Source organism: Zingiber officinale, chromosome 6A (assembly GCF_018446385.1).
Source record: "Zingiber officinale cultivar Zhangliang chromosome 6A, Zo_v1.1, whole genome shotgun sequence".
NCBI lineage: Eukaryota > Viridiplantae > Streptophyta > Magnoliopsida > Zingiberales > Zingiberaceae > Zingiber > Zingiber officinale.
In genome coordinates this window covers 140,644,180-140,656,638 of record NC_055997.1, presented here as the reverse complement: position 1 = coordinate 140,656,638, position 12,459 = coordinate 140,644,180, and the positions used below count along the sequence as shown (strand labels likewise).

Sequence of the window (12,459 nt, the reverse complement as noted above, 5' to 3'; positions counted from 1 at the left end):
GGTGGCGGTGGCGGCGGCCGACGACCGTCGACGGCGGTCAAATACCAGCTGACGATCGACGGCGGCCGACGACCAGCAGTGGCGACCAGCGACGGCGGTCGGCGGGCGACGGCGACAGTGGTGACGGCCAGCAACCGACGGCGACGGCCGACGGCCGACGACCGACAACGACGGCGGCCTACGACCGGTGGTAGCGGCGGCCGGCGACAGGCGACCTGCAGCAGCGCCGACGACCGACAGCGACGGCGACCGGTGGCGGCGGGCAGTGGACGGGTGGCGACCGGCGGGCGGTGGACGGGTGGCGACCGACGGGCGGTTGGCGGCCGACGATTGATTAGGGATATATTCTGCATTTAAATTTTGATTAAACAGTGACCTCGTAATGTAATTGGATTACATAGTATTTACTTTGTAATCTAAATTACAAAACTTCACTATCTTTTGTAATAGAGATTACATTACATTACATGTTTAAAATTAAAACAAACAAAATAATCAATCTTAATCTTGATTACATTACAAAGTAAATTATACTATATCAAACGTAGCCTAAATGTCTTATCCATATGGTCTATATTATATTGACATTTATAATTATTATTTATTTTTTTAATAATCAAAACCATTAAACTGATAATTTTAAACCTAGTCATCGATTTTGACCCTGGTAAGGTCTACTTGTCACTTGATTTGTATATTTGTTTTTCATATTTATGGTTTTTTTTTTAAAATGGTCCAAAGTCAAAGAGGCCTTTTTTATTATTATTGGAATACTTGAAGGTGGTCACTTTTTTATTACTAATTGTTTTTTATTAGAAGGATGTCTCACCCATTTCATTTTTCACTGTGTTTTTTTATTAATTGGACTTATTTTGTACTATGGCATATCAACTATAATTCATAACGGTGTAATATGGATATTTTTATTTCTAGTCAATAAGATAGTTTATTAGTTTATTTCTAACCATAATAGTATTATATTATAGCAACGCAGCCAATTGTATAGTAGTATAATTTTGCAGATGTAAAATGAGCTCAGATTTTTTGTTTGTCCGATATGTTTAATTTTTTCTTAGTGCCTTTTTTTAGTTTGTACGTCAAATCATAATTGAAATCTCACCGTTACAATCTACCCTAGATTTATCATCCTTTATAGATTGGATATACAGTCGGAAGCTATCGAGGATAGACAGATTACATAGCACCGAACAAGGGACTACGACCTCTGTCCACTTGTCTTAATCCAAATTAGAATATGTTTTGAATTGAAAGAGACGCTTGGAAGCCAGGCTATACAACATCGAGCAAGAGATGACGGCATTGACCATTTATCTAAATCTAAACTACAATTTAAATAAAAAATAAATATAAAAAAAAAATAATTCTCAATTTGATTGGATTTTAATCGCGATATGAAGTATAAATTAGAAAAAGAATCATAAAAAGACAAAAAATTACAGACCCATGTATCAGAACTCAAGTAAAATATACTAAGATATGTACTTTTGGTTCCAATAAAAAACGATGCCCTCCCTTTAAAATTCCTAGTTTGTTGTCGTTTCATTCCGCTGTCAAAAACCAAATCAACCAGCCATCTACAAAAGAACTGCGGTAAAACCTATTTTGATGCATTTTCGGCTTTAATGCGGTAAAACCTATTTTGATGCATTTTCGGCTTTAATTTGGTATCGTTTAAACACTAAATATTTTTCAACTCCAATTAATACATACCATTTCTTACCCTAAAAAAAATAGACCTTAAAATATTTTATTTTTTCATCTTATAATTTATTAGTCAACATACATATTAATTTATTAAATATTTTTATTGTGATAATAATAATTATTAAAATTAATAGTTTTATGGTACATAATAATTAATTTTTTTATGATATTATGCTTTTAGTTACAAGAAAATAAAAATTAGTACCTCCTGAATTTTGGTGGAAATAATTTAATAGACATACTAATATAGATAACATACAATTATTTAAGATAATAACTATTTTAAATATTTTTATAAAACAAATAATACTTCATTAAAAATACATTATTATGAATCTTAATTATTGGAGTTATTATATTATTCCCACACATACTCAATTAATCTAGGGGCAAACTGAGTATTTTTATTTTGATTAATTCCTTTATATATAGCAAGGAACTTTTGAAATTGAGTATTGTCATCTACTGCTCCATCAACATCTGTAGTCAACGAGACTTCACCTTGACCAACAATTGATGCATTCATATCACGCTCATCTTAAATTATCATATTATGCATAATAATACATGAAGTCATTATATCATGTAAAATATTTTTCTGCCAAAACATGAAGGTCCTACAACAATTGCAAAGCATGATTGAAGCACTCCAAATGCCCACTCAATATCTTTTCTACATGCCTCTTGTTTCATTGCAAACAACTTATTCTTTGTACCCATAGATCATGAATTGTTTAAACAAGTGTAGACCATTTTGAGTATATACCATCAACTAAATAGTAACACATATTATACTCTTTTCCTTGAATAACATAACGGCAGGGGGGCAATACCTAAGCAAGGTTAGAAAAAAGTTGAGAAGACTTCAATACATTAATATCATTGTTAGATCCGGGTAAATCAAAATATGCATATCATATCCAAAAATCATAATCAGCTACAACTTCTAGAATAATTGTTGGTTTTCCACTATGACTAGAATATTGCCTAGCCTATGCTGTTGACAATTTTTCCACTTTCAATACATGCAATCTAGACTACCCAACATACTAGGAAAACCACGTTGCTCACCAATATGAAGAAGCTTGGCAACATCATTAGCATTGGGTGATTGTGAGTACTGTCCTCCAAATACTTCAACAACAACATCACAAAATCTGTTCACACTTTCTATGGCAGTTGATTCTCCTATTTTGATGTACTCATCGGTAGCATTTGTCGGTACACCATATGTCAATATTCGAAATGCAACTGATATTTTTTTTAAACCTGACAAACCAAGTTTTCCAACTCCATCTCTTTTATGCACAAAATAATTATCATGATTACTAACCGCATTAAAAATAAGCATAGATAAATTTCTTCCCATTTGGTATCTTCTTTGAAACATTACAACATTATATGTAGGATTTTCAGCAAAGTAATCATTGAATATATTACAATCAGCAGCTTCTCTATTATGTTTGATCACTATGTGACTAGGAATAGATCCTCGATGTTTGTCTTTGGTGCTTTCTTAATTCAAATGATTCAAAATGACTTGATTATTTCGACAAATCGCTTGAGTGATAAGCCTTCCGTGTGCGTTAAATATTTCATCATCTTCAGAGCTCGAGGATGATAAATTTGATGTACCTTCATATCTAGCATTCATTTTTTGAGATGAAGAATGTGACTGAATTATTTTCAGTTATGGTATGTATTTATAATGAATAATGCACATATCATTACTATTATTTCAAGAGATGAGACATCACAATGCACACATAACATTATTATTATTGCAAGCAACGGGACATCACAATGCACACACCATTATTATTATTTCAGAAGATGAGACATCACAATGCATACACAATATTTTTATTTTTACAAACGATGAAACATCACAATGTACATGTTGGACCCCGTGGTTGTTTTTATGTGATCAACTAAGTTTAGGTTAGGTCATGTTTGTCTGATCCCTGTGTCTAAGTGTGCAGGAACTTAGGAGCGCAGGAAGTTGAGCGGAAGGCGCAGCTAGCGAGAAGGACGGCACGGGAAGGGAGCCAACGGGCTCGGTGCGTCCGAAGGATGAGAGAGCTATGGAAGAGTACACCGGTGGGCGTGAAGAATGTGCGCGGCGTTCAAGGGGCGTAAAATCGGGACGGAAGATTGCTCGAGGAGAAGGCCGGGAACTAGGTTCGGGTGAGCCCTATTCTGGATGGCCGAAATCACCCAAGCAAACTGAACCAGAGCAAGTCAACCGGGAAGTTGACTTGACAAGTGTTCGGTCGACCGAACCCTCTGATCAATCGACCGAACCCCTTTTCATCAGAAGCCAGCCGTTGGAGACACGTCAGCAGCCACGTCAACAACTAATGGCTGATCGATCGACCGAACCCTCTGATCGGTCGACCGAACCGAAGATAATCAGAAACTTGGTCAAAGTGATTTGATCGAGTTAGATCGAGCAGAGACTGTTGGCTGATCGGTCGACCGAATGCAAGGATCGGTCGACCGAACCTAAGCTCGATCCAAATAGCTTGCATCCAGACGGGAAGCTGGGAAAGTACACAGGTTCGGTCAACCGAACCTGGGGATCGGTCGACCGATCCCACTCTCGAAGTCAAACGCTGATCCCGAAGATCAGGGGCTCTGGATGAGTCTTGGAACCCATATATAAAGGGGTCTCGAACAGAACAACGAAGGATCAACTCTATAATTTTTTTCTAAGCAACCTTTGTGCTCTTAAAGTGTAAAAGGCTTCTCCGTCTTCAAAGAAGAAGACTCTTTTAGTGCGCCTTTCCACCGCCTTGGATTAACAACCGTCTAAGTTGTAACCAAGTCAAATAGCTGAGTCGTCTCTATTTTCTTTTCTGTCAATTATTTTAATTATTAGTGTTGCTTTATTTTAAAGTTGAAAGTTTGAGGAGGGTATAATTTTTTATTGCAGGCAATTCACCCCCCCTCTTGCCGTTCCACGCTGCACCAACAAGTGGTATCAGAGCCCAACAACCTCAAAAGGATTAACCGTCGTCTGAAGTACAAAGATCAGGACAATAGCCGGCGCGAACATTCATCCCCCGAAGTTCGACGGAGATTTCGCTACATAGAAGCGAAAAATGGAGGTATTCTTTAAAACGGATTTTGACATTCTTATTACAATGAAATATGGTTTTGCAGCACCAAAAGACAAAGAAGAAAACCAATGGACGAAAAAGGAGCAGACTGATTTCGTGGCTAACAGAAAAGCTGAGTTCCACTTGCTCAGCGTTCTTCCGCCCCAGGAGGTAAGTCAAATCGGAAGCTACGACTCCACAAAAGACCTCTGGGAGAAATTCCTAAACACTATAAAAAAACCAATGTTTTAGGACCGGTCTTCTAAGAGCGTTTGATTAACCACTCTAAATACGTGTAGCAACAAGAGTGGTTAAATGAAACCGCTTGTAAAAGGTAAGAGTAATAGGAGCGGTTGGAAAACTGATCCAGCTGATTAATTGCAGCATCAGTTATTTAAAATCGTTTTGAACGTCATGAAATTTAAGAGCGGTTTTATAAACCGATTCAATTTTTTGGTTGGCAGCGGTTTATTAGACTTTTTAAAGTAGTCAACAAAACCGTTTCTACAAAGTCACATATTTTTTTAACCTAGGGTCTTTTGCCTATTATTAATATTTAAATTTCCTCAATTTTTAATCCTACGCCCCACGTACAAACAACAAATCGTGAATCATTAACCTTACTCCTTAAAAATCCAACATTCCGATCGAGATACTTAGAAAAAATAACAATCCAATTTTTGCGCCATTATTGGCTTCTCTATGATCGGAAATTAACTCACTTGTATAGGTAATACGCATGGAATCCATCTTCTAATTTTATTAAAAATTATTTTATAGATAATAATACAAACTGTCGAATCTCGATTGATTTGGTGAAGTCCAAAATTAAATTACATTAATATCCTTTTTTTATTTTAATACCTAAAATAATTTTAAAACTTATTAATAATTTTATCTTCATATCTTTATCAAAATTTTTATAAAATAAATACACGCAACATGTGTATTTCATTAATCAAAATATGAGATGCATTACATACTTTAATTAATGAAATAAATAAAATAAATAATCGATGCATATAATTGAAACATACTAAATAAATCTGAGAAAGGGAGCAAATAAATTTTTTGATATATTACTAAAACAAATTTAAAACTACAATTTACAATTCCATTAATTAAATTGTATACCGAATAAAAACAAACTTAAATTGTATAATCATATTTTATTTATATAAATGGATGCAATGGAAAATTTGCTCGTTGGTAAATTATTTTAAGAAAGAATAAAATTTCTATACCTGCACAATTTTAATATGGTTCACCAAGATTTTAACCATAAAATTTTACCAAAATAAAACTAAAATACCATGTTTATTGACTATGAAAGGGCTACCCTTTTTTTAGCGCTCATATTATTTTACTATTTTTTTCGTGATTCCTGCATTTAATTTCTAGAACCCTAAACTTAACTATCTAATGTATGTTGGGACCAAATATGTAGCTAGGGGGGGTGAATAGCTCAGCGCGATCTCGTGCTCGTTGTTGCTTGTTTCTTCAAAGATATGCAATGGAAAACAAACAAGAAACAAAAATACAATGCTAACAAGAGGATTTACTTGATATCCACCTCACAAGAGGTGATTAATCCAAGAATTCACACACTCACGCACCCTCCACTAATAAAACACTCCTTTACGATAACTACCGAAGGCGGAGAAGCCCTACAAGTTCACACTACAAGAAGAAAGGGGAAGGAAACAAAATATAAGCAAAAGCTTACAAGTTTGCACAAGAAAACCCTAACCCTAGCTTTCTTCTTCTCGTTGTAGATCCGCCTCTTGACTTGGAAAAACCTCCAAGAACCTTCAAGATCTGGCGTGAGAACTGTGGAGAAGTGGCTGGAGTCGCTGTAAGGATCGGAGATGAAAGCCGTGGAAGTTCTACCGAGAGAGACGCTCACCAACAACTATATCTTGCGCCAACGATCAAATCCCGATCGATTGGATTGCTCCCAATCAATCGGGGAGGCTTTGGATCGATCGGTCGATCGATCCAGAGCGCCTCTGTGCTCTCGGGAATTGCCTGGATCAATTGGTTGATTGATCCAAGGCTTATCGTGCGAATCGTACCTCCCAATCGATCGCCCGATCGATCGGAGGCTCCCAATCGATCGGCTGATCGATTGGGAGGCTTTCTGTTCGCGCGACACTTCTCCCCAATCGATCCAGTGATTGATTGGGAGGAGGCTTGTCGCGGGGACTCACCGAATCGATCGACCGATCGATTGGGCATGAGCCAATCGATCGACTCATCGATCCAGCTCTTGTTTTTGCCCAAAAACAAGTCCAAAGTCCCCTAACCCAACATCCGGTCAACCATGACCTGTTGGTACATCATGCCTAGCATCTGGTCACCCTTGACCTGCTAGGACTCCCTCACCAAGTGTCCAGTCAATCCCTTTGACCCACTTGGACTTTTCTCCTCGTGCCAAGTGTCTGGTCAATCCCTTTGACCTACTTGGGCTTCCCAACACCAGATGTCTGATCAACCTTGATCCATCTGGATTTCCTGTGCCTGACTTCACTCACCAGGACTTTCACCTAGTTTCACTCACTAGGATTTTCCTTCTGCCTAGCTTCACTCACTAGGACTTTCACTTGGCTTCACTCACCAGGATTTTCCTTCTGCCTGGCTTCACTTACCAAGACTTTCACATTTGTCTGGCTTCACTCACCAGGACTTTCCAGTCAAGTATCCAGTCAATCTTGACTAGGGCTGTAAACGAGTCGAGCCGAGCTCGAGCCAGCCTTGGCTCGAGCTCGGCTCGACTCATTTTATGTTAGCTCGGCTCGAGCTCAAGCTCGATCGAGCTTATAAATTTGAGCTCGAACTCGGCTCGATCATTTAATCCAAGGCTCGAGCTCGACTCGAAAAGCTCGAATTAAAAGCAAGCTTTCGAGCTCGAGCTCGAGCTCGAGCTAAAGCCAATCATAACTTGAGCTTATTTTACTGCAATTTTAACAACTTCATCAAATTCACCCATAAAACTGATCAAATACAATTATCTATCTTTCTAATAAAAAAGTTAAATTACTGGACATCAAAACATAATTATTCTCAAACTTCATCCCAACATAATTTACACCAAATTCAAAAACATAATATTCCAAAATCCAAACTTGCTCAAAATATTAAATTTCTGCTACATATCCATCTTCATCCAAAAAATTGATAAAAATACAATTATCTATTTCTCCAATAAAAGAGTCAAATTACTGAACATCAAAAAATGACCCAATATAGTTTACAGTTTTACACTAAACCCAAAAGCATGATATTCCAAAATCTAAACCTGCTCAAAATATCAAATTTCTGCAATATTCAGTATCATCTTCATCCATAAAATTGATCAAAATACAATTATCTGTTTCTCCAATAAAAAGTCAAATTATTGAACATCAAAACATAATGACCCAACATACATGATATTCCAAAATCTAAATTGATTAGCTGCTCAAAATATCAAATTTTTGCCACGTTCAATATCTTCCTTCATCTCAAATTCTCAGTTATATCACCTGCACTGCATTCAATCAAATTCTCAGTTATATCACCTGCACTGCATTCAAACCATAATAATCAACTATAATACCTTCGTCTTCAGTACATGGATTGGATGACAATGACTTGTTCTGTTGAAAGATCATGTATGTTAGTGATAAAGCTCTTTTATTCTTTGTGAAACAATTTCATGTAGGGAAGTACTGCTAAACTGGGAACAATTGTTTAACACTATCTATATCAAAGTGACGTGCTTAGCTTCTGCAGTTTTGTAGTTATCTATTATAGAAAAGACCAATCATTTGGTTAGAAGAATGAATTCTTCTTATGTACCGAGAGGCTATAATATGGATTGATATTAAGCTCAACTATAATATCATAATAATCAAACCAAAAGCACATGTTAAACAAAAAACTAAAATTTAACTTACTTTAAGAGGTAGATACTGGAAGAAAAATTTCCTGGTAAGTTTTCTCTTTCTAAAAAAGAAAAATTCAAATAATTAGATGATTAGTTTGTAACTTAGAAAACTAATAATGAAATTTAACTTACTTTAGTCTTTTTTTCAGTCCATGTATCTTTCGAAGTCAATCACCCCCACATAGAAGAGCCTGCACTGTGTCCGGAGATAGTGATGAACAATAAGAATCAATAACTCTCGTCCCTGTACTAAATGTTGCTTCTGAAGCCACTGAACTCACTGGGATAGCTAAAATATCAGCTGCCATCTTTGACAATATTGGATATTGCATTCTATTCATCTTCCACCATTCTAAACACGAAAATATTTTAGGAATCTCATTCTTCTTAAGACGACCCTTTTCAAGATAATCTACCAATTCAGATCTCTTAGTCTCCGAAGTTTCAACTTTTGCACAATAGTCATCAAAATCATCCCAACTATACACAGAACTTTGTTGATTTCTTTTAACACTTGAAGAACCAAAACTCTCAGACTCAGATGGATGAGGCACTCCTTTATTAGTTTCTTCAACAACATACTTTTCATAAAGAGAATTAATTATCTCCTTAACTTTTGAGATATGCTTAGAGGCATCTATTTCAGAATAAAGCTTAGGGAAGCAAAACTCAATAGCAAGCATTTTTTTGGTTGGATCTAACACAGCAGCTATAGCCATCAATAGATTACAATCACCCCAATACTTGTCAAATTTTTCTTTCATTTTACTAGCCAATTGCTTAAGAAACAAATCTTCATGTTGTGCATAAGTATCCAATGATGACTTTATTTTTTGAACTTCCTGAAGAAATAAATTTGAAGTAGGATACTACCTGAAATGATGTGTGTGGCTGTCGAAAAAGCCTCCAACAGTGAGCAAATCTTTTGAGCTTTATTCCATTCTTCTTCTTGAGGGCAGCAACCATAAAAGTGATCATGTTCTTGAACATTTGAAAAACTTCTTTGAACTTGAGTGCACAACTTAACATTTCAAAAGTTGAGTTCCACCTAGTTTTGCAATCACGAATCAATCTTTTATCCTTCAACTGTAATTGTTGCACACACTCTGTAAATTGCATACGTCTTGCCTCTGAACGATTTACATATTCTACACTTTCCCTTATATTACTAATAATATCTTCAATCTCCCTCAACCCATCTTGAACGCACAAGTTCAAGATATGTGCACAACAACGAATATGAAATAAATTTCCTTCACATGCCAATGTTCTAGATCTTTGAATGGTATCTTTCATTTACCGAATGGCCAAATCATTACTTGAAGCATTATCAAAAGTAATAGTGAAAACCTTATTTTCAATACCCCACTCTTTCATCCACTTAAAAATGGCATCAGAAATTTGAAGACCTCCCCTTGGTGGTGGAATGTTAATGAAACTTAAAACTCTCTTTTGCAAATTCCAACAAGAATCAATCCAATGCCCAGTGACAACCATGTATTCAATTTTTTGAGTCTTTGACTTCCAACAATCTGTTGTCAAACTTATTTTATCAATGCATTCAAGACTTTTCTTCAACCTCTTTTTCTCAACCTCATAAATTTTCATACAATCTGCTCTACATGTCGTCCTACTAATTTTTTGCCATTCAGGCATTCCACGCCTCATCATTAAATTGAACCCCTATTCATCAAGAATAGTGAATGGATGTTCATGCATCATAATCTAATGAGCAGCTGCCTCCCTCATTTGTTCCATGTCAAAATTTCCAGAATGCAAAGTAAGAATGGATGGTGAAGCTGAATCAGTGGGCAAAAAAATTCAACTTTGTTTGTTGTTCAGCTTCTTGCAAATAAATTTTTCTCTTCACACAATGTAATCTATGCCTCAAAAGACTTGATGTGGGCCCTGATTTACCCAATGTAAAAAGAGATTGGCAATGTTTACATTTGGCTTTCTTTGATCCATCCATTGTGTCAAAATCATTCCACACTTCTGAAATTTTTTTCCTTTTATTTGTTTTGAACCCCTCTTCCTCTTTTTCTTTAGCATTTTCTTGTGTTTTTTTGACCAGCTGTGATAATTTCCTTGTTGATCTCAAGATTAACTTCATTACTTTTAGCTATGGCACTATTTACGGTAAGTGGAACAGATGACTCTTCTACAGACATAACTGATCCAGAGATAAATAATTATCAAATAAATTATAAAATGCTCAAACAATAATAAAAAGAGAAAATATTGTCTATAAAGCAACATTCAAATCTTTAGTTTGTAGGAATCAAAAGAACTCCATGTAAGTACTTGCGAGAAAAAAAAACAAGCTCCAAACTTCCAAGGTCAAATCTTTGAAATCCGCCCTAAAAAATGAAGGAAATAAACCACAGCAAATCAATTCATTACCACTTCCATATATTGCAAGCACACATAATTTATAGGTCATTCATATTAAATAGACTAATAAAAACAGAATTGCAAAAGCATTAAAAATATGACTAACTTCAGACTGAGGTTATAGTGTTATACTATAAAAGGCTACATAGAATATGAATAGAAATGAAGATCAGATATGGTTATTGCTATGATTAGTTCAAAGAAATTTCCAATTTAAAGTGGAGAAATCACACCATGAAATATTACCATATAAATTAAGACAACAGAAGTGCATACACGGATTGTGCAAGAAAATATAATCTTATCGCCCATTAAAATCCAATAGGAGGGGCACCTAAAGCACTGAAGAAGTTAGCCCCAAATACACATAACACGACTAACTTGCAAATCAAGGGTTTTAAGGCATTTACTGCTCTAGGAATGATTCCATTGACTTGGGGGAAAAAAATACAGAACCAACAATATACAAAAGGATCACCATATTAATTTCCAAAGTCCAGAAAACCTCAAAAGATTATTTCTCCACTCAGCTAATAGAAAAAACCATAGTACAGAAGAAACCTCTCTAAAAAAGCATTTAAAAGATACAAATAATCACATTTACAATTTACCTTGTCAGCTTTCACCGTAGTGTAAACCCAATTCCAGCAGCTCCTCTTAAGGATTTCTTCAAAGCCTAGCTTATAATGTTATGTAGAAAACCAACCTTCCACCACAGAACCAAACCGATGTTCCTATAATCAAGTTGAGGGTGACAGGGAAGGGGGTAAGTGCTGAGGGCAACGTGTGACGATTGAGGACGATAAGGAAGAGGGTGAGGGTTGAGAGCAACGTCTGACGATTGAGGGAGATAAGGAAGGGGGTGAGGGCTGAGGGCGACGGGGAAGGGGGTGAGGGCTGAACCCGACTGAGGGTGATGCTGAGTAGGCAAGACAGCGACGGTTGAGTAGGCGGCGCCGATGGAGGGCAAGGGTTGGCGGCGACGAAAGGTGAGGGCGGCGAAAGGTGAGAGGATGAGATTAGGGTTGAGTTGGTTGACTACTTTAACTTGGATTTAGAAAGGTATTTTTATTTAAAAAATAAACTCTCAAAAATTACACCTTTACCCTAATACTTATCATTAATTACTTAATGACCTAAATTTATCAATATTCACATGAATAAATAAAAATATATTATATATATATATATATATATATATATATAGTTGGGCTCGAAAAAGCTCGACGAGCCATCGAGTCAGTATTAGAGGAGCTCGAGCTCGGCTCGAATATTAAACGAGCCGACTCGAGCTCGGCTCGAGCTCAGTCA

General features: G+C 36.3%; 1 protein-coding gene and 1 long non-coding RNA gene across 2 annotated transcripts; both read right to left on the bottom strand.

Moving 5' to 3' along the window:
- Positions 1-8,119: 8,119 nt before the first annotated feature.
- On the bottom strand, positions 8,120-8,758 carry LOC121998349. The gene is made up of 2 exons (XR_006116481.1): positions 8,425-8,758; positions 8,120-8,355 (listed from the first exon to the last, which is right to left on the bottom strand). It is a non-coding gene; the product is annotated as an uncharacterized LOC121998349 (long non-coding RNA).
- A 163-nt stretch (positions 8,759-8,921) lies between these two features.
- On the bottom strand, positions 8,922-10,251 carry LOC121995396 (zinc finger BED domain-containing protein RICESLEEPER 2-like). The gene is made up of 3 exons (XM_042549145.1): positions 10,074-10,251; positions 9,628-9,953; positions 8,922-9,533 (listed from the first exon to the last, which is right to left on the bottom strand). The coding sequence occupies exons 1-3, from the start codon at positions 10,249-10,251 to the stop codon at positions 8,922-8,924; spliced, it is 1,116 nt and encodes a 371-aa protein (XP_042405079.1).
- Between the last annotated feature and the right edge of the window lie 2,208 nt (positions 10,252-12,459).

Excerpts from the sequence above, each read along its gene's own strand:
- LOC121995396 (XM_042549145.1), bottom strand. The coding sequence starts at position 10,251 with ATGGTTGTCACTGGGCATTGGATTGATTCTTGTTGGAATTTGCAAAAG. Across the intron at positions 9,954-10,073 it reads TACTTTTGATAATGCTTCAA|ATGGGTTGAGGGAGATTGAA; the intron begins GTAATGATTTGG and ends TGTGCGTTCAAG. Across the intron at positions 9,534-9,627 it reads AGCCACACACATCATTTCAG|CAATTGGCTAGTAAAATGAA; the intron begins GTAGTATCCTAC and ends TTGTTTCTTAAG.